This window comes from Rutilus rutilus (assembly GCF_951802725.1).
Source record: "Rutilus rutilus genome assembly, chromosome: 21".
NCBI lineage: Eukaryota > Metazoa > Chordata > Actinopteri > Cypriniformes > Leuciscidae > Rutilus > Rutilus rutilus.
Window position 1 is genome coordinate 26,210,510 of NC_140226.1, and position 21,300 is coordinate 26,231,809.

Here is a 21,300-nt window from a genome sequence, read left to right on the forward strand (position 1 = left end):
ACAAACGTGACTCTAAAATATGCATTTTGGGATATGTTCTAGTACAATGAGAAGCCTGTAGCCTAGTTTAAAAGTGTGAGTTTTTCGTTATTATTCTGCCTTTACCATCTACTTCACTAGGGCATCATTCACTCACCCTCAAGTTGTTCCAACCCTGAATGGGTTTCTTTCTTCTGTTGAACACAAAAGAAGATATTTTGAAGAATGTCGGTATCCAGACAGTTGACGGTAGCCATTGATTTTTCCTATTAGGAAGTCAGTGGCTACCGTCAACTTTCTGGTTACCGACATTCTTCAAAATATCTTCTTTTGTGTTCAACAGAAGAAAGAAACTCATATAGGCCTACAGGTTTGGAACAACGTGAGGATGAGTAAATAATGACATAATTTTCATTTTTGGGTGAACTATCCCTTTAAGGCAATCTGTGTTCACGCGCGATTCCTATTCCTCCTTGCGTGCAAAATACATACTTTTAAGAACCCACAAGGTTTTTTCTTTTCTTTTAAAACCACCCCATAATTCGCAATTTCGCTTGAGGTTTCAACGAATGACCCATTTAAATGAAGGTGCTTCTTCTTCTCTTTTTAATCCATAATAATGCATGACTAACTGAAAGTACGTTCTACTTCAGGCACATTGAGATAAAGTTGAGGTAACTCAAGGTTACTCTCGTTTCAAAGTCTAGATTGTTTCAAAAGGCCGAGGAGTCCTCCAAGTTAAACGTAAGCAAAGAAATGCAAATCGATGCAGGTGTGCGGGCCTCGGAGGTGACGAACTGAACTCCGATCTCTCAATGCCCGAGCCCCATTGATCAGCTGAGAACTGGCCCCGTCTCCATAGCAGCCGCCTGGACGGCGCCGCGAGGACTGGCTGCAGGGCCGCTGTCAATGGGTGACGTCACGGGGCTGGCGCCAGAGAGTCTGCGAGAGCGCGAGCTCGCGGCGCTGCTCTGTAGTGCTGCTTTGCTTGGTGCCAATTCATCACCTGTCAGGGATCAGTCAGGGTGTCATGCAAAATGTACACAGCTGTGAGAACAAAAAAAAAAAAAAAAAAGGACGAGGGAGAAAATGAAAAAAGCCAGTTGCGGCAGATGCGGACGAGACCGCAAAGCTAGTGTCATGTTTGTAAGTTCTGCGCGCGCTGAATGCAGTTTTTGTTGCAAAGATTTCCTTTTAAAAAAGATAGCCTAGTTTAAAATGCATCGACCCGGAGGTCCTATCTTACAAGTAGGCTAGGCTTCTTCATTTTCTAAGCAGTGATAATGAGAATGTATGAGGTGCATTCCGACACATCAACACGATTGCATTCCGACGCATCTCCGCAAACATCTGTTTAGTCGGATATGCACAAGCAACCAGGAAATCTCTGTCTCCATTGTTACTTAGCATGTGTAAACAAAGAGCTTTTTTTTTCTTTTTTCTATTTTCTGCCACCACTCTCGCCTCGCTCTAGACTGCCAAAAGGTTTCTAAAAAATGGTAATATAATCCGTGTCAGGATAAAAATATTCTTCCCAGTCCCATAAAGAATGCATTTTCACTTCAGTTGCAGCTGTGCAATTTCACGTTAAAACTTACAGTAGTAGGTTACACTTTCCCGGTAATTGATTCCTGCGCGTCTATCAATATGCTGCTCGCATTCGTGCACTAGAGAGCAGGAGGATGTCCTGTCATCACTATTACATCTTTAAACAGGCATAAAGACTGCTTTCATAATTCCCCCGCAGTCATGATGTGTATAAACAAACAGAAACATTAAGGGCACAACACCAACTGCAGAAAGTATATAGACTTGAACCTGTTGTAGGCTATATCATGCTGGTACATCCACAGCAAACACCCTAGATAAAGAAACGCCACTACAAGAGCTTTGGTTTTTACCTTAATCGATTTTTTTAATGGTTTTTGTGTCCTGGAGGAGGTTGGGGGAGGGACACTGTGAAAGTGGGCACACTTTTGAAGAAAAATATTGTAATAGAACAAGGTCAAGTGACTAGTAAACCCCCCCCCCCCCCCCCCCCCCCCCCCCCAAAGTATGGTTGCATGCCACTGACTTCTAGGTAAATGTTGATGATTTAAACAGTAAGGGGAAAAGATGAAAATAAAGAAGCAATAACATGAAATGTGTTGGAAAAGAGATAAGTGAAGTCCCTGCCTATGCCTATTTAAAGGTTAATAGAAGGCTTAACTGGGGGTTGTACATTTCATAAGCTGCATTATATGGATATATCAAATCTGTTTACATCTTACCTATAGCCTAGGTATTGTATAGGATCATTTAAGATGTCCTGCATAAATCAGTCTAAGCTTGTTTTGGCTCATTTTGACGGTTACACTAGAAACAAAGGCGGAAAATGCGTGAAAACATCCTAATACTTTCCAGTCCCTAATTCTCTTGATCAGAAACAGGTACACTGATTTGAGAAATTATCCGTGGAAGCTGAAGGCAGTCAGCGCCACCCTAAACACGCGCTTTCACTGGTTAAGAACGCGGAAGAAATGGGCGGGTCTTGAGCGCTCAGCACAGCGGCCAATAGCGTACTGCGAAGGCGATGATTGACGCGGCCTAACCGACAAATCGGCGCAATCCAAACCAGCGCGTGAACAACCCACCTAGCAGGGTGTATATATACAGCGATGACAGCTCGCTAATCCACTGCGTTTGCTTCAACAGCCCAGAGCAAAGAGGAAATCTCGAACACAACACAAAGGCGACTCTTCCAACGAAACCGTTCCTTACAGAGCTGTCAACATGAAGGCAATAAGCCCAGTGAGGTCTTTCCGGAAAAGTAGCGCGACTGTGACGGAGCACAGTCTGGGAATCTCACGGAGCAAGACCCCCGTGGACGATCCCCTGAGCCTGCTCTACAACATGAACGACTGCTACTCTAAACTGAAGGAGCTGGTGCCGAGTATCCCGCAGAACAAGAACGTGAGCAAAATGGAAATCCTGCAACATGTCATCGATTATATCCTGGACCTGCAGATCGCACTTGACTCGAATTCGGCGATCACCAGCCTGCATCACCCGCGAGCAGGGCAGGGGACATCCAGAACACCCCTGACAACACTCAACACAGACATCAGCATCCTCTCATTACAGGTGAATGTCCACAGAAAGAACAGTGTGACTGTGCAACATCTATCTATCTATCTATCTATCTATCTATCGTGAATTTTGAAATGCGCTATTAATGCACGACAAAGCTTCGTTGATTTGGTGCGTGTTTATGTCCAAGTTTGACCGCAAATAAATATACTTTTTTGTTTTTTTTTGTGTGTGTCCCTTTAGACACCTGAGTTTCAATCAGATTTGATCACAGAGGACAGCAGGACACTTTACCGTTAATCAGGTAAATGCTCTTGAACACACTGGTTTTGATGAGCCTCGTATAATATGCTGTAAAATGACAGAAATATTTGATGCTGTCAGAACAGAATTTAATAAAGAGCATGAAATAATATTTGTTGAGGACAATTTGTGTCACACAGTCTGTAAAGTAGTGTAAAGTGTTCATTAATCATCAGCTGATGTTGAAATGCTCCCATTGAAGGGAAGGCAGTGCTCGTGTACATCTGGAGCCCAGGGTTTTGCTCAGTCTCTGAGTGTTTGGTTAAATGTTCAAACTGCGGCTTCCTCTCTGGCGCCAGGCTGTCCGGATCTCTGCCCTGTTTGCATTCTCTAAATGCGCCTCTTTCTCAATCTTTTGCAGGTGTTTGGTTAAGACACAAGAACACACAGGACCTGGGAACTGGCTTTTCCTCCAATTTCTGTTCTCAGTCTGGAGTTTTTTTCTTTCTTTTTTTTCTTCTTTCTTTCCTGTAATTGAATCAAGAGACTTTTTTTTTTGCTTCTAAAAGGACAATCCATGTGATGTGTTATAAGTTCGGACATTGATTATTTATCTTCTAAAAAGACTTATTTGGTCCTTTCTTCAAGAGGAAGAAGCACTATTCCCTGAAAATAGGAGGGAAACCTGTAAATGATCGCGAGGAACCTTTTCTCTGCATTGAGAAGAAGTCTTACCTTTTTTTCGTGAAGACCGTGTGAATAGGAGACGACGTGGTTAGTTACTGTACAAAGTTTAAGTCTGTTTTTGTCAATTCTTTTGGCACATGAAGGACTGGACGTTGAAAATGACATGATGAAACCTTGTGAACTCTCTCAGAGTTTTATCTTGTATAGTTGCAGAAATTGGACTGTCAGTATCTGCAAAGTGTTATGCTGTATGCTGAGACTTTTTATAAAAGTAATATTGTAAATCGTACCTTTTTTTTTTTTATACAAAATAAATCAAATGCTTTATTTGACACTGGTCTGTTATGCTTGCATCTTAAAAATGTCAATCTGCCAGTGTTGTGCTGTATATTATTGACCTTGCCTTTTATATCCAGGTACTCAAAAGCATGTCACTGACCTTTCACACATGCACATTTGCCCATTACTGACAGGAACCTGAATGAATCTTTTACATTGCCATATGTTTGTGTAAAAGTGCATTCATTCCAGTTCGTAATGGGGGGGGAAATGTGCTATTTCCTAATATATAACTGTCCACAAATCATACGGCCTAGCGGGTTTTCTTGCGATTTAACCTCTGTCTGACTTCCCATGTGGTGAAACTTGAAGGTGTCTGGAAGTAGAACATTAATTGTGGCCGTTTCCACAAGTTCTCTCATTCGTATGTGTTCTGGATGAAATGGCAGTTAAAATCAAAATTGAGCTATTGATTTGTGGAATTTAATTTGTAAAATCATTGTCTGTAGGTTTACGGTCTGTTCCCCCCTAACGAGCACGAAGGAATAAATCGGAGATCTGAATGATTGATTTCATTTATCAATTTTTTTTTTTTTTTTTACAGCCTCAACTACTCTGGAAACCCTAAACATATTCAGAATTGTACACCAAGCCCTTTTGACTAGAATGGCGTAGCTTAGAATAAACGTGAGAAGCGGATCATTTTAAATGTTAGCAAATCAGACATTAAAAATGAGATTTGATTTAATTTATAGAGCACTTATGAGTCATTTTGTGGGATAAAATACAGGAAAACCATTTAACTACAGAAACAAGATAATAATGGTATTCCCTCTATTACATTCCTTTCATTTTTAAATGTACACTTTGCAGAATTGTATCTCAATTGCAGCCTAAACCCCTATTAGTGTTCTTGATATGAAGAGTGCGCCACCTGCTGGAAGCCAGACATCACCGCAGGCAAATAATAGACACTTATTTTAATGTATTTTTTTTTTTTAATGGGGAAAATTGTCCATTGGCAAAACACTTAAATGTGTTTTTTTTTTTATTATTACGTTTTGAAAATTTGATATTAGGCAGATATTAAAATCTTAAATTGAGCAATGCAATTGTTATATTTTAAAATGAAAAAATTAATTTCAATTTCAGACTCATTCAAAAGGTTTGAAAATGAGGTTTATTAATGTAAGAAAACAGGACAAAACATTGAGGCATTCACACAAATAATTCCTTAGAGAAATCTCCACATTTTCTTGTTTTTCTCTTGATGTAACCGTTCACAAATAGATTCACTCATCTAAAACACTACAAAGCAGAACACATACTATAGGGATGATCCGAATGGGAATCGGGCATTCAATCACAAATAAATAACAGCTTTCACAATACCGATCACAGCAAAAACACCATCGCTACCTATATATGTGGTTAAATCCTCACTCTACATGATGACTGGAATATTGTGGACCCACCTACGCTAGATCTTTAATGTTAGCAACGGAGCATGAAATAACAGGATTTGCACTAAACAAATCAGAAACTACGAACAGCTTCACAGACTCCGTTTATTGCATTTTTAACAACAGCAACAAACACATTTCTCACACTTTTACACTGCAAATTCTTAAACAGTAATTTTGTTTTGCTTTACAGTTGAAAAATATCTAAAACGTCCTTAAAATAAGACATTTACGGATAAATCCAGATGAAATTTGTTTAATTTATTAAGACTTATTTTTATAGAATAAGTTGTCAAATTGTAAAGGTTCAATTTGTTAGTATTAATGAATGAATTAGGTTTAATGAACTAACACTGCACGGCAATTTAGTTTAATATTACGTTGACACTTTACAACAAAGGTTTCATTTGTTAATATTAGTTAATGTAACAAACTAACCATAAGCAATACATTTGTTACTGTATTTATTCATCTTTGTTAACGTTAGTTAATAAAAATACATCTTTTCATTGTTCATGTTAAATCAGTGCATTAATACAACTTTTGATTTTAATAATGTATTAGTAAATGTTGAAATGAACATTAACAGAGATTAAAAAATGCTGTAGAAGTATTGTTCATTTTTAGTTCATGTTTACTAATGTAGTGAACTAATGAAACCTTAATGTAAAGTGTTACCAATATTACTTTATAAATTTGGTCATTGTTGTAATTCAAGTTTATTTATAATACATTAATGTTTAATGAATGCAACTTGAAATGTTAAAAATGTATATGCAGAAATTAACATTAACCTACATTAATAAAAGTATTTTTCATTGTTAGTTACTTAATGAACTTCATAATGTTACTGAATTCAACTCAATTGTTTATTTAAAAAACATAATTTTAGGCTAGATTTATGCTTAGTTTTTGTTGTATGAACCTTTAAATGTTTTGTATGCAAAACTAAACAAAAAATACTGTCTAAGAAAATGATTTTGCAGTGATAGATCCTTTTCATAGTTAAAACATTAATTCAAAATTAGCTAAGCAGAATCAACGCCAAGAAAATGCGCAGTAACAGCGTATGAACTTCGCTAACTTTTGCAGTTGTTACAGACAATTGTTCTGTCATACCTTCATCTCCAGCCCTGAACCAGCTAAACAAGATCTTCAGGAGCACTGGATAATCACAGACAGGTGTGCTTGAACTGAGCTCTGCAGGAAGGTAGATCTCCTTGAGTTAAATAAACCTGGTCATGCTCAGAGGACACTCTCTCGTTCCTCAGCTGCGTCGGGACCGACGGACCTCTTGCGTTGGACTCCATGCAGGTTCTGGTTGGTCTCTGTGCTGGATCCGGGTCTTATAATGAGTGAGGGGCAGTCGGTGGAGCCGGAGTTCTCCTGCTGAGTGCTGTTGTTGATGTTGTTGTTGAGCGCAGCGTTGTCGGTCGAGCAGTTGAGGTTACTCACGGCTGAAGCGGGCCAGCTTTCCTCAGGGGTACTGCTGTCAGACAGAGCGTCAGAGCAGATGGACATCCGGGCCACGGCCTCGTCTTGAAGGTTGCCCAGCCTGTGCGGCAAGACTCGCTTTTTAACCGGGCTCTCGAGAACCAGTTCGATCAGATGGGTCTCCTCTTCTTTCTTCTCCTGGGGCGATTCGCTCTCCTCATCTTGTAGCGAGTGGTCGGATGAGCTCCTGCTGGACCTCACTCCTGAGTCAGAGGATTTCTTGTCCAGCATGATGTCTGAAACGAAGCTCTTCCCTGTAGATAAGAGGCCTAGATCTGGTTTGGCGGCCCAGGGTTCCTCTCTTAGCAGCGGGGTGGCGTCCGTCTCCTCGTCCCCAGAGTCGTCTTCATCGCTCGGCACGCTGTGGTAACAAGGCCCCTGGCCTCTGGTCTTGCGTCTGGGTGGGATTTTAGTGGCAGACCCATGCTCGGACTTCTCATCCTCCTCTGTAATGGGGTCTAGACAAGCACCATCCGGGGCTGAGGAGAAGTCCGCTATAGTGTCTGCGGGTTTGGAGCCCTTTTTGGCATAGGGTTTGCGCCCATCTTGCTCACCTTCCTTAGTCTTCTCCTCAGAGCTGGCTGAGAGGAACTGGCCGGCCAGGGCTTGAGCGGGACTCTCTCGTCCGGCAGCAGACACCTCCAGCTGGGACATGTGCGAGATGTACTCCTGGTAAGCGTTGCGATACTCTGCCTGCTGCATGTCGGTCAGCTTACAGATGTCGTTGGAAGATTCCTGAGAGTTCAGGCTGGATATGCTGGACGTCCGGTGATTGTTGGCCTAAAGGAGAAGATCAGGTCAATTTAGACAGTAACAGGCATTTCAAGCAATAATTCGTCCAAAATAAAACCTTTAAGCCATTTTTCTTTCTTTCATGGAACACAAAAGGAATTATTTAGCTGGGTATCGATTAGGGGTGTCGCAATATACTGGTATTGATGATAACAGTGATATTTAAAAAAAGGAAGTTAATAATACACACAATAATATAATAAATAATCCTTATATATTTCATTTTAAATGTCCATTTTGCAGGCCGTTTCAGAGAGATCTTTGGAACTATTCATTTGTTCATGAATAAACAGGTAGATGTTCTACACAGGTCGCATTGTATGTTTGTTTTTGCATGCAGCCCTTGTAAACTCAATAGAGAGGCATTTCTTGCCATCATTTTGCGGTACAGTTTTATCGTAGCACATTTAATACGAACATTCAATTAAAAAATTGATCTACGGATTTGAAGAAACAATCGATTTAACGCTTTTTTTTTTTTACTTCCAGATGTTCAAGCCTGGCACGTTCACTCAAGAATTTCGTTGACTGTTCTTCATACAAGACTTTCATATGGCTTCAGAAGACTTGGAATAAGTAATTCCTTGTGTTCCATGAGAAGTTATGCAGGGTTCCAGAAACATGACAGTGAGCTGATGACTGTGAACTATCCCTCTGTAGAGACACTAGTTGTGTTCCAAATGAGTCATTAGGTGCATTCCAATTTGAGTACTTATGGACTATTTGATGCCGTTTTGGTGAAAATACAATAAATAGTGAGAGTAACGCATTCACAGAAAGTTCCAAAAAAGAAAAAGTGCACTTTAAAAACCTGGATGATGCACTTATTCAACCTAAAAAAATATACTTTCCTTATATTTCCTTTCCGATGTTGAATGATAAAATAACCTCAAAATCCATATGTAACGGACGTTGGCCAATAAGAGCTGTGCATGTAAACCTCACTCCTCACTAAAGAGACTCGAATCCCGCTTGGATTGGGTCGAATAGGACTGGTTACACATACACGACATGGCTGAGCGCCTAATGCAAGTGCACAGTGTGTCATTTGGGACAACTATTGTAGAGTATGAATTCTAGCAGAGAATGAGAACTTCTCTCAAATTTGACTACATTGAAGCGTCTGCAGCATGTTCCATTTAATGTCTACTCATACTCATACTCATACTCATACTCATACTCATACTCATACTCATACTCATACTCATACTCATACTCATACTCATACTCATACTCATACTCATACTCATACTCATACTCATACTCATACTCAGTGTGAGCACACTACTTAGGCTACAAAATGGTGTAAAATAGTGCAGAATTATGCAAAATGGGACGCACCCTAAGTCTGTGTACACAACCAACTTCCATGATACTAATCTAAACCATTATGAGCTCTTGCTTGTGTTGAAACACCTTGCCAAGTGTGAACAGATGAGTGCAGAAATAGCTATCTCTGTGTGATAGAGAGCTAGCGTGTGTGTGGTCAGCTCTTCACTTCCTCTGCCCATCTAGGTCAGAAAACACTCCGTTTGTCACCCAGTAAACCACATGCTATTTTCATGCTGATGAGAGACTACTGAAAAGCAGAAGCTGCGCTCCACAGCGTCAAAATGCAACAGTGTTGAAAATGTTAGGTTAAAAAGGCGCAACAACAACAACAAGAAAAACGGCAGTTTCTTTGTTTCCACACGCACATATGTTTGTGTTGGCCTCTATGTATATAATCACGGCGTCTTCTCATGGTGTGCACCTGTGTTTATCTACAGGCTGTACTTGTCCAGCTGAATGTGTCTGTGTGCGCAGCAGTACCACGCACCAGCCAGTGGGCATTGTGTTGTCTGGAGGGCTCCTCAAGCCCCACACCGCTGAGCTCTTCAAAGCTGAGGTTGAGGCTGTACGCAAAGTTTTCAGGGTTGATGGTCACGTCTTGTGGCGGCTCAGAGGGCCTGTGGGGTTCGGGTTGAATCAACACGCTGCTGCCCTGCTCGCTGCACGCTCCTGATTCATCATTCAGCAGCTGGTTCTCCACGTGACGCTGCTCTAGAACCTACAGCACAAATACAGCAACGTTTAAAGGGATTCGATAGCAAGAGTGCATTTCATTCATTGAGCAAATCTTGCGCTATCTTTGTGAAACGGTGTTCCTCTTCTCTTGATTCTTGAACGCTAAAAGTATTAAAACTGTTCGGACAGGATTATTTTTCTAAATAATATTGGAGTTTAAATATAAAAGGACAACCTTATGCAGCTTCGATGTTATGGAAGGTTGTGTACTCTGGACGCGTCGCAAAACTCAACGAAAGACTTGTATACAATAATGTTCAAAAGGTTAGGGTCATTACAATTTTTAAATGTTTTTGAAAGAAGTCTCTTATGCTCATTAAGGCTGCATTTATTTGATCAAAATACAGTAAAAACATTAATTGAAGTATTGTCACAATTTTCTATTTTAACATTTTCTATTGTAATTTATTCCTGTGATGGCAAAGCTGAGTTTTCAGCATCATTACTTTAGTCTTCAGATCTTTTAGAAATCATTCTAATATGCTGATTTGCTGCTTATGAAACATGTCTCATTATTATCAATGTTAAAAACAGTTGCGCTGCTTAATATTTTTGTGGAAACAGTGATACATTTATTTTTTAAGAACTCTTTGATGAATAGAAAGTTCAAAAGAACAGCATATATTTGAAATGTATATCTTTTGTAACACTGTAAATGTCTTTGCTGTCACATTTACATTAATTTCTTAAAAAAAAAAAATCTTAAATGACACCAAACATTTAAATGATAGTCTATGTGATATAATTATAAAATTAAGAATGATTGGACTCTGCTTAATGAGTTATTTCTTTTTACATTTTGTGAGATGGCATTTTACTCAAAATTGGGAGGAAAATTTCTAAGTTCATTACAAATATTTATATAAAATATTAAAATCACAACAGACATTTCGATGCGGTTCGAATTAGAAATAGCCAATTTATTCCATACTTTTTACCATGGTTGAGTGAGAAGATCACAGAAGTGTTTGATAAAATAGAAACAATACATTTGTGAAACAAGAATGTTCCCTGACCTCTAAGAAAAAGTGTCCCTTTTGAATAGGTTTTAGTTTTAAAGAACATGGATACAAGACAAAACATTTTTTAACTGCTTCACAAAGGCATTTATGTGAAATCGCTGAATGGCCGTAATACTATGTGAAACCTTTAAGGCATGCCAATATCACAACTAGCCCCAAGTTGTTCCATTTGGACTCGTTTCCAGCCTGAAGAATGCTACTTTCTTGTAAACGTCAAGCTATTCAGATCTTCAAGTGGACACCGAGCTCCCACTGACAATAACCCTCCTTCATCCAGAAAGCAGCCATCTTGGACCAGATGGCTGCCTGCTTGCTGGCAACACAACATTCGTTTGTATAAGCGCAAATGGAAATCTGATCAACACAGCTACATGTGTTCCTTATTTCAACCCCATCCAGCCTTCTTCACAACAGAGAGATTAGCTGCGTGCTAAACATTACAAACCACAAACAGAAAGATGACCACTATCTGATGTGAACGTGTAGGATTAAGACCAGAAAAAAAATCACTAGTCAGCTGATGTCTTACCATGGACCTGAAGAGATGCCAGTCTCCAAAGTTCATGTTCATTTCCTTCTTGAGCTCATCAAGGTTGCACTGAGACAGAACCCGGCCGTTCACATTGGCCTGCAGTGACACAATTTGACAAAACATTATGGCATTGAAAAAATAGCTTACAAACTTTAGATCAATTTGATCTTGGCAGTGTATAGGGGGTTGAAACAAAGTTCACAATAGAGATGTTTAAGTATGCAGGCTGATGGGACACAGCTGGTAGGTTGACTAATGGATGTCTAACGGAGACATCAGATATGTCATTGCTTCCTTCAGATGTTGTCCAGTGGAAAGAAAGGCCTTATTGTGAATCCTCTGTATGCACCACATGGAGCTGATGAAACTAGTTCATCCCTGTAAATACATATTCATCTATTGGAAAATAGTAATTTACCACACCCCGTCTCTGTCCTGTTTTCCCCACTTTTCTTTTAGTAATCGGTATTTTCCCACGAATAGGGTACAAAATAATGAAAAAAAATGAAAAATCTGTCATCATTTACTCACCCTCATATTGTTTCAAACCTGCATGAGTTTCTTTCTTTTGCTGAACACAAGAAGATATTTTGAAGAATGTGGGTAATCAAACAGTTGACATTAGCCATTGACTTCCATAGTATTTTTTTCCATTCTAATGGAAGTCAATGGCTACCGTTAACTGTCTGGCAAATGAAAGAAATTCATACAGGTTTGGAACAACATGAGGGTGAGTAAATGCTGACAGAATTTCCTTTTTTGGGTGAACTATCCCTTTAAGAACATTTCTAACGTATCTGTACTTTAGCATTTTTATTTTGGGAAACATTTACTTTTACTTCTCTACTTTCCATAGCATTATATTGCACTTTTTACTCCACTACATTCCTTAAAAACAATATTGTCCCAGTTACTTCGAACTGAAGAAATCTCCACCCTAGTATCTGAGACGCAAGAGCGATGTGCGATTCGTGAACGAGTTGATTCTTTCTAATTCCAAAGAACCTGCTGAATTGGTTCACAAATAACTGATCCAATTGCAGCTGTTCTTGATTGAACAACTCACTGATTCGGTCAAAACGAGCCAAAAACGGATATCGTCGGAGCTCGAATGTACGTGCAACTAAGTTACTGATTACCGACTAATGCTTGCTAGAATAAATATATGTTTAATCAATCAGAAATTTTACTTTTAATATTAAGTACCATAAAAATCAAGTACTTATTATGAGTAAAAGTACTAAAGTAGGAGTAGTATTAGGGGTTAATATGGTAAAATAAATTAATACTTGCAAAATCACGTTTTCCACAAAAATATTAAGCAGCACAACTGTCTTTAACATTGATAAGAAATGTTTCTTGAGCACTAAATCAGCATACTAGACGGATTTCTGAAGAATCAATCAAACAGTTACTTTAAATTGTAATAATATTTCACAATATTACCAATGTCCTGTATTTTTGATCACATAAATGCAGTCTTGGTAAGCATAAGAGACTTCTATCAAAACTATGAAGAAAAAACAGCAGCAGTTGTGCCGATTAATATTTTTGTAGAAAATAATAAATATAAATATTTTTAAGGATTCTTTGATGAATAGAAAGAGCAAAAGAACAGCATTTATTTGACACCAAACTTTATAGCAGTAGTGTATATTTACCATAAAGATTTGCGCCTCTAGTGTTTTAAAGAAGCAATGGAACAACAATGTGTACTGTGTTTGTGAAAGTGCCTATTACATGCACAATAAAATCACACGCCAAACCTTAAAACCGACTGCAAACCTTTCTGTGGACCTTTTAGTACACTCTTCCACAACATACCTTTTTGATTGTGCCGATGTACTGTTCCAGCATGCTGGAGTCCAGGCCCTGGATCTGTCTGAGCTTCTCACACACTCCATCAATGCTAAGAGAACTGAGGAGGACCTGAGTTCCACCAGAAACCACAGAACCAGAGCCCTACACACATACAATAATGTATTCAATATGAATTCAGAATACATTCTGGGATAGCAAGGCATGAGGCACAGTAAAAGCCATGCAATGCAAAAGCAGTGCAACTCAAGAAAAGCCAAAGCAGTAATCCAATGTCATCACAGAGTGAGGAACTCTTGAGCAGTTATGGATGAAGGAACAATACATGGATTATATTTCATATGAATTCCTATGAAATTGCACTTTCAATCATTTGAGGCCCTAGTAAACACCATAAATGACTCAAAATTAAAATCTTACAAGCATGTTTTTTCTATGATGATGACTGGGCCATGTATCTATATCTGGGGAACCCTGCTTGGAAAACATCTTCTGTGATAAGCAGCCAAATAATTTTTATTTTTATTTTTAAATGCCCATGACCATGATTCTTTGTTCACAAATGAGTGCTGTGGATTCTCAACATAGCTTCACACCAATTGTTTTCACCTAAAATATTTGTGCTTAAGTCCTACTCATCATCAGCAGGCATGTTTACTAAGAAGAAATAAAAGTAAATTAGTGCATTGAAAGCTATTTTGGGTGGAACTGCAGAACACTGAAAAAGAAGCAGCCAATCAGGAGGAGCCTGTGAATAAATATTCACTACATTCAATGATAATTTAGCCCGTTCTCTAAAAACTCATTTGCATTTAGATTCAAGTTGACGTCAAATTTTCAGTGAACAACACTTTAAATTTTCTTTACATAAATCATCATAATGGCTTCAGAGGACTTAACTTCTATGCAAACCTGTGTGCTGTATATTTAATGGTGCTTTTTAGTCCTTTCTGGATCTGGACAGCATGTGATTGTTCACATAAATTTGGACCGTGTATTTGAACAGAAATTTCAAAATGACAGAACTGGCTGTTCATTTTGTTCTGGTTCGAAGTGAAGCAAGCCAAAATGAGTCCTGTAAATAACACAGTAAAACACGAGGAAGCTGAAAGGTTTCAATATTTGTACCTGCTTGATTCTGAAGGGCTGAGATTTTATCTGGGAGTGGCAAAAGGAGAGGAAAGGAGGGATTAGGTCACATGCTTCAATCATCAATAAATCAAACGCACACAAAAACATTACGACAGATGCTGCATCCGACCTGCACGGATTTCACAGTAATGATTAGATCGGGCCAATCAAACAGAAAACTTCAGATGAAGTGTCTCATAACAACAACATTTTGGAGAAAGGACGAACTGGCAAAGAGTTCGAGCAGAAAAGACACACAGAACGATAAAAGGAGAAAAGGAGAGGACTTCATGGCGAGAAGAAGTTGTTTGATTCCAAAACGGCCCCACCCTGATGGGCGAGTGTTGGAGCGGGGCGATAAGAGTGTAATTAGCGGGAGGAGGAAACAGACGTGTGCGCTGAAGGAAGCGGCTCTCTCTGCTGATAAGAGCGAGACGTCCCAGCACTGCTGATGTTAATCCAGCCAGCCTCTGATAGCAGCAGCCTTTCACACCACGCACAACAAAGCAGCCATGAGGGGACAGACCAGAGAGCGGATCAAATGATGGAGGCATGAAAGGGCAAAACAACAGAGCTGAAGGAAGGAGGGCAGGATATGAAGAGAGAAAGCAGCGGTAGGGCGTGACTCAAACGAAAACAGCGGGGAAGGACGACGGAGGCGCAGGAATGGAGAATATGCTGGTGTTGTTGATGATAGTTTTGATAAATGATATGTCAGTGAGCATTGATAATGGTTGTTATGAAGTGATTTATGATGTAATCGGTCTAATCTGAGATCATCTTGTCCAATATCGGGCCGTTTTGAGATTATTGGCATTAGCAGGGAACCGAATTCATAACGTAACTCTAACAGCCCGCAGTCAATGGATAGTGCACACTAATTGTATAAATATTCTGTCATTTAATTCAGAAATAGTATTTGCAGTTTTTTTATGTTTGTAAAAGTCACCAAGGCCACATTTATTTAATAGAGTACTTTTTTTTTTTTTTTTTTTTTTTTTTATAAATAACAGCTTTTTATTGTAAAACATTTTAGAATTATTAAAATAATGAATTAATATATAAAATGTATTCCTGTGATGCAAAGCTGTTTTTTCAGCAGCCATTACAGTCGTCAGTGTCACATGATCCTTCAGAAATCATTCAAATATGCTGGTTGGCTGCTCAAAAACATTTCTTGATATACACACACACATACACAGTATATATATCTATATATCTATATCTATATCTATATCTATCTATCTATCTATCTATCTATCTATCTATCTATCTATCTATCTCTATCTCTCTATCTATCTCTCTATCTATCTCTCTCTCTATCTATATATGGATTAAAGAGTAAAGGTGGAAATAGACGCTGAGGTCCAGCAATAGGTTGTTTGAACGCTCAAGTTTTGTTCACTAGCTGCACATCAAGCTTTAGGGTTCAAGCAGCGCAGGCTGAAACTGGACAGCTATGTAAGTGTAACATGCCACCAGCACAAGTGCATTTGTGTATGTGTGTGTGTTTGTAGACAATTAAAGATTCTGCTGCATCTTTTATGCACAGATATAAACACATACATACACACAACTAAAGTTACCATAGAGGGGGATGGAGAGGGAAGACCCTCACGCGAGTCCTCTCTGATTATATCCTGATGGAGGGAGACAGAGCGGAAGAAAGAGGAAGAACCAGAGGATAAAAGACTGTTGCAGAAGTGTGGACATTTAGTATAGAAAAGAGAGAGGACTGACAAAGAGACTGGCATGAGCTATGGGAGCTTTCCCAATTTTGCTATAATTTTAACCTTCATCAGGTCTTCAACGAGAGTTGACAGACTGAATCGTTGACAGACATTCTGATCTACAATGTAGGCAGACTCTAAACAGCCAGAAATCACAAAGTTTATAATGTCATATTCATAAAACATTATGAGTTAGAATGTATAGTGGCAGAGAGATTACTACTCATTTGCCATGCAAAAAAAATGTTAGCTAATCATTAAACTTTCCATTTACATACAAAGGTCTTAATGGTTGATTCTAAGACTCAGAGAGGAGGAAACGAAAAAGGTCGTTTAAAATCAAATGATATCCATATTTGGATAAGCAGCATCAGGGGAAAATGCTAGAATGCTACAAACACTTACAATATATAAAATGGCACTACACTGTGATTAACACAGAGACATTAAACCCTAAAACTGCTCTGTGAGTTTAATGTGTAAATTATAGCTACAAGCCACAGGCTGTTTGTCACGAGGAGCTTGAAACAAAGTATGAAAAAAGACATTTAGTGCCAAGAGACATAAAGACATTATTGTGGCCATTTAGACTATAGGCAGTAAAACGCGTGTCTGCCTGCAGTGTACATTCAGAGTCGTTTAGTTATGTACTTACTAGTCCCAGACTTGGGTCCTTATGGAGTTTAGTAGCAGGGCGTGAAGGGGTGTGATGGGGGTTGCCAGGGTAATTTCGGGGCAGGTGATAAACGTGATGAGGGAAGTACGGCTATAGATGTGGAGAGAACAGACGGATACTCAGGACTGAGGGTCAGATGAGGGTCAACGCAACATCAGGTTCATTTAATGAAAGGTCAAACACCCATGAGAGCCTATAAACACACTGATGATTTATTAGGGCTGGGCTAAGTATATTTAATATCTTCCATTATTATTAACAATAAAAATAAACTATAAGCTGAAATTTAGTTAGTATTATTATTATTATGAATAATCTTACTACTACAACTACTTAATATTAATAGTAGTATAACTATTTTCTGAAATATTATTAAAATAATAATAATAATAATAAAATAAAAAATAATAAATAAATAAATAAATATGTATTATTATTATTATTATTATTAGTAAACCCCATGAATAAAAAATAAACTAAATATAAAAAAAAGTTTTAATGCAGGTTAATTTTATATTACAACATAAATAATATGTTGTTCATTATAATAATAATAATAATAATAATAATAATAATAATAATGTTTTCTAAAAAAAAAAAACATGCCAGAAGGTCAGTTTTGTTCTCACTCGTATTTTGCTATAATTATCACAAGTATGCTTTAGTAACCGTAAACACGGGTGCATTTTGCTTCAACACAATAACCAATGTCTCACCCGGTTGTAGAATGGGTGCTGGGGTCCCGTAAGCCCACTAAAGTAGCTGCTGTGGGGTTGAGTGGCTGGCATCACTCCAGCAGGGGGGAAAGGCCCAGGGAAAGAGCCCGTGGGAGAGCAGGACAAAGAATGCTGCCCAAATGCAGAGTGTGGCCGTACCGAAGCATCTTGCAGGGGCAGTGAGGGATAGCTGACTCCTCCAAGGTGCATCTGCTCTCGTGCATCTCGTACATCTGAAACGGGGAGGGAGACAGAGAGAGAGAGAGAGAGAGAGAGAGAGAGAGACAGAGAGAGAGAGAGAGAGAGAGAGAGAGAGAGAGAGAGAGAGAGAGAGAGAGAGAGAGAGAGAGAGAGAGAGAGAGAGAGAGAGAGAGAGAGAGAGAGAGAGAGAGAGACAGAGAGACAGAGAGAGAGACAGAGAAAGAAAGAGTAGGAGAAAGTTAGATCCGAATCTTGGCCAGCACTTTAAAGGCATTCAAATCCTCCCACTCACAGTCGACTTCAGCCAAATGAAGCATTTATAGTACGTTACATGTGAGAAAAGAAAGGCCTCTGTGGTTTTGATTCTCACTGAGTTCTCCCAACAGAAGCGGCAAATCGCAAAAACGCACCTTGAAGAAATAAACGTGAAATGGCTCCCAAAGAAATTCACATTCGCTTTAACGTCAAAGTCTCAAGGGCTGAAACAAACGTCAGAATTTGTTAGCTTGGAAATGATATTTCTGAGTCACCCAGGCAGACCAAATAAGACTGGCTGGGTGACTCAGAAAACAAGCGGCTCATCGAGATTCAGTGATGTTTCATTTCCTGAGGTGAACACAATGGAGACCTTACTCATCTCTCTGGGTTCACAAAGGAACCTTTATTGCACAGTCCATTGTCACATTGCACCATGCAACGTCTTCTGTCTCGAAGCACACACCAGCTGACCAATATCATGTGATGAGATAATATCACCTCTCATATCCGCAATGATTTAGATAAGTCTGCTCAAGAGAGCACTGTGTGCATTTACACATCTATACTTGAGGAAAACCCCCCAAAAACCCCAGCTAAATCTAGGAAAAGCCAGAGGACATCCTAAAAGAAAAATATATGTCTTGTGTATATAAAACTGTAGTGCACACACACACGTTTTTGGTTTTATGGGGACTTTTCATAGACAGAATGATTTTTATACTGTATATTCTATCCCCAAACACTAAAACTTTCTGTATTTTTACATTTTCCAAAAACAATTTGGTGTGAGCTGTTTTCCCTCATAAGGACCAAAAAACTAAAAAACAAACACACACACACACTTTTGCCATATGTTTAATGCATTAAACTTTCTGAAGGTGTGTGTTTAATGAATAGATATGTACTATAATGTATTATAAATGTGGTTAGAATTATTCATGAGACCATACGTAAGGTGCATTACAAGGCATAATTAATAATGCAATGCATATAATGCGTTATAATGCATTATATGAACAGGCTTTAAGTAAAGTGTTATCAAGTTTTCTTTCACAGTGTTTATACCAGATGTGACACAAAGCATCAAGCAATAAAAGCTTTCATCTAAATTTGACATTTTGTCAATTATTGTCGACTACCAAATAGCATTTATGGTATTTATATTCATGGTATGTCCTCCTTATTTATAGCTAGGCAAACTCTGTTTGTGTGGGTTTGTACCTGCGATGATCTCCCTTAGTTTGGGATCCAGGTTGACAGTACAGGGCAGGAACATCTCCACATCACGAGCGGTGAGAACAGGGGTGTGCGATGAGAGAAACACCTCAAAACTGCGAATATCACCATCGATCTCCAACAGAGGCTCCACATCTTTAGTGGTGGGGATGTTTTTAGAAATCCTGCAATGAGAAGGTGACAATTAACGTACAGAATAAACAGCAAAGGTATACCGGTTTCAGAAATTCAACCGGGTTTGGGGCTAAAAATGTCCATGTTATTTAAAATCTTGGGGTGGGGGTTGATGCAAATTAAATGTACAGTTAAATAAATATATAATATATTAATAATACAAATATTACATGTATAACTCCCTCAATAAAAGGCAAAATACCTCTGAAAATCAATTCCAGCATGTAAACATTGGGGGTTTATTTCTGATACTGATGTGGACTGATTGATTGATTGACTGATTTATGGTCACATTGCTTTAGTGTGTATTAATAACAACATGTAAACTTACTCTAAATTGCAGTAAAATGTCTCACTAGTCACAAGCTTACTCTTCGCCCAAGTTTTTGAGTGCATGTGGTTTCTGCAGTTATTTCTGCATCACCATGTCAGGCGCTTTCAGATAAATGGTTTCCTTTTGCAATTTATCTTATTGAGTGTGGGAATTCATATCAAATAAATCTGAAGATTTGCTTCTGCTGAACGCAGTCATTTTGCGCACCCCATATTTCTTCCTCTATCTTCTTATCTGCCCCCAGTCCACACCTCTGTCTCTCTGGTAAGAAAAGCCAGATGAATCTTTTTATTGGTTGATATGAGGGCACAATAAGTCCTTTTTCCATACTGATCATTAAATCGTGGAGAGGGTGAGCTCAGCGCTTGGCCCCGTCCCATACCACCGGTTTAAGTAATCTGATTTTAGCTGTTTAAACTGGGCAGGAGAGAGCTGACACAATGACACTCAGATGACCTGTTGCTAAACTGAGATGGTGCGGCAGAGTAAACAAACACTGATATCTAAATGTGAGACGATACACACCTGGAGGGAGCGTCTGAAATGGTCAGTTCATCAAATGACCTCTGACCTGATGTCAAAGCTATTTATACAGTGTCCTTACTAGATACAACAAAGCAACACTGTGTTTTGTTGGTTGTTTGGTTGCTATTTCTGCAACGCCATGGTACAGCCTAAACTGAGAGCTCATTGGAACAAAAATCCACTCTGCATGTATATGAAACATAAAAAATGGATGAGCCGGGAGAGATTGATTGTGGATGTTGAGAAAAATCACACAACAATGTTAATATTGTTAAAGGGGTACTTCACCACTGGCAAAATGGGCTGTCAATAATGTGCTACCTGACTTGAGAATAAAAAAAATCTGTCGTCTTTCGAGAATTCAAAGAGTTAATGTTTAGCAGGAGTGAGTTACTTTCAGTTTCTAGTGAAGGATCCAGCGTGTAGTAGGCAGTGGCTAAAGGCTGCAAAGAATCGGAAATACGGAGAGAAAAATCTGAAAAAAATCTGAAAAAGCTCCATAGTCAACATTTAAAACTGGATGACCACAAAAACAGTGTTTTAGGCCAAACGGTAGTGATAAAACTGAAAGAAACTTTGCTATAGGTTTTTGTCATTTTGTCAGACTTTTTATTTCAGTGTTAGTCATTTCTTCACCTCAGCATCAACTTAGTTCCGTTAGTTGCCAAGGCATCATTTCTAATTTTCAGTATGTATCAAGTTTTTTATATAATATATTTAATTTCAACTGCAGTAAATTATTTTTAATAGTTTGTTTTTAACAATTTTCGGAAAAAAAATTCAAGTAGAAACCCTGAAATAGTATTTTCTTGTAAAACATACTCCAATAGTATTTATTTTATTTACAACTTATTTATTTTTTTATATGTATAGA

At 38.6% G+C, this 21,300-nt stretch overlaps 2 protein-coding genes across 5 annotated transcripts in view; one reads left to right on the forward strand and one right to left on the reverse strand.

Annotated features, from left to right (window-relative positions):
• Positions 1-2,620: 2,620 nt before the first annotated feature.
• On the forward strand, positions 2,621-4,310 carry id2a (inhibitor of DNA binding 2a). Its single transcript, XM_084393252.1, has 3 exons — positions 2,621-3,102; positions 3,292-3,352; positions 3,713-4,310. The coding sequence occupies exons 1-2, from the start codon at positions 2,752-2,754 to the stop codon at positions 3,346-3,348; spliced, it is 408 nt and encodes a 135-aa protein (XP_084249378.1). The 5' UTR covers positions 2,621-2,751; the 3' UTR covers positions 3,349-3,352; positions 3,713-4,310.
• A 1,108-nt stretch (positions 4,311-5,418) lies between these two features.
• kidins220a (kinase D-interacting substrate 220a) overlaps positions 5,419-21,300 on the reverse strand; it is a 51,174-nt gene continuing 35,292 nt past the window's right edge. For 3 of the 4 annotated variants that reach the window (XM_084393250.1, XM_084393251.1, XM_084393248.1), the window contains 8 exons: positions 19,379-19,557; positions 17,699-17,931; positions 16,962-17,072; positions 14,574-14,603; positions 13,452-13,589; positions 11,625-11,723; positions 9,826-10,056; positions 5,419-7,994 (listed from right to left, as the gene is read on the reverse strand). In XM_084393250.1, the coding sequence (XP_084249376.1) occupies positions 6,966-7,994; positions 9,826-10,056; positions 11,625-11,723; positions 13,452-13,589; positions 14,574-14,603; positions 16,962-17,072; positions 17,699-17,931; positions 19,379-19,557 (2,050 nt within the window). In that variant the 3' untranslated portion in view covers positions 5,419-6,965. The remainder of the gene's footprint in view (positions 7,995-9,825; positions 10,057-11,624; positions 11,724-13,451; positions 13,590-14,573; positions 14,604-16,961; positions 17,073-17,698; positions 17,932-19,378; positions 19,558-21,300) is intronic. The other variant, XM_084393249.1, reaches the window with a different exon arrangement.

What these genes read in the sequence shown, in the direction of transcription:
- id2a (XM_084393252.1), top strand. Translation starts at nt 2,752, where the DNA reads ATGAAGGCAATAAGCCCAGTGAGGTCTTTCCGGAAAAGTAGCGCGACT. An exon ending in TCAGCATCCTCTCATTACAG is followed by an intron (nt 3,103 to 3,291) that starts GTGAATGTCCAC and finishes GTGTCCCTTTAG; the next exon opens with ACACCTGAGTTTCAATCAGA.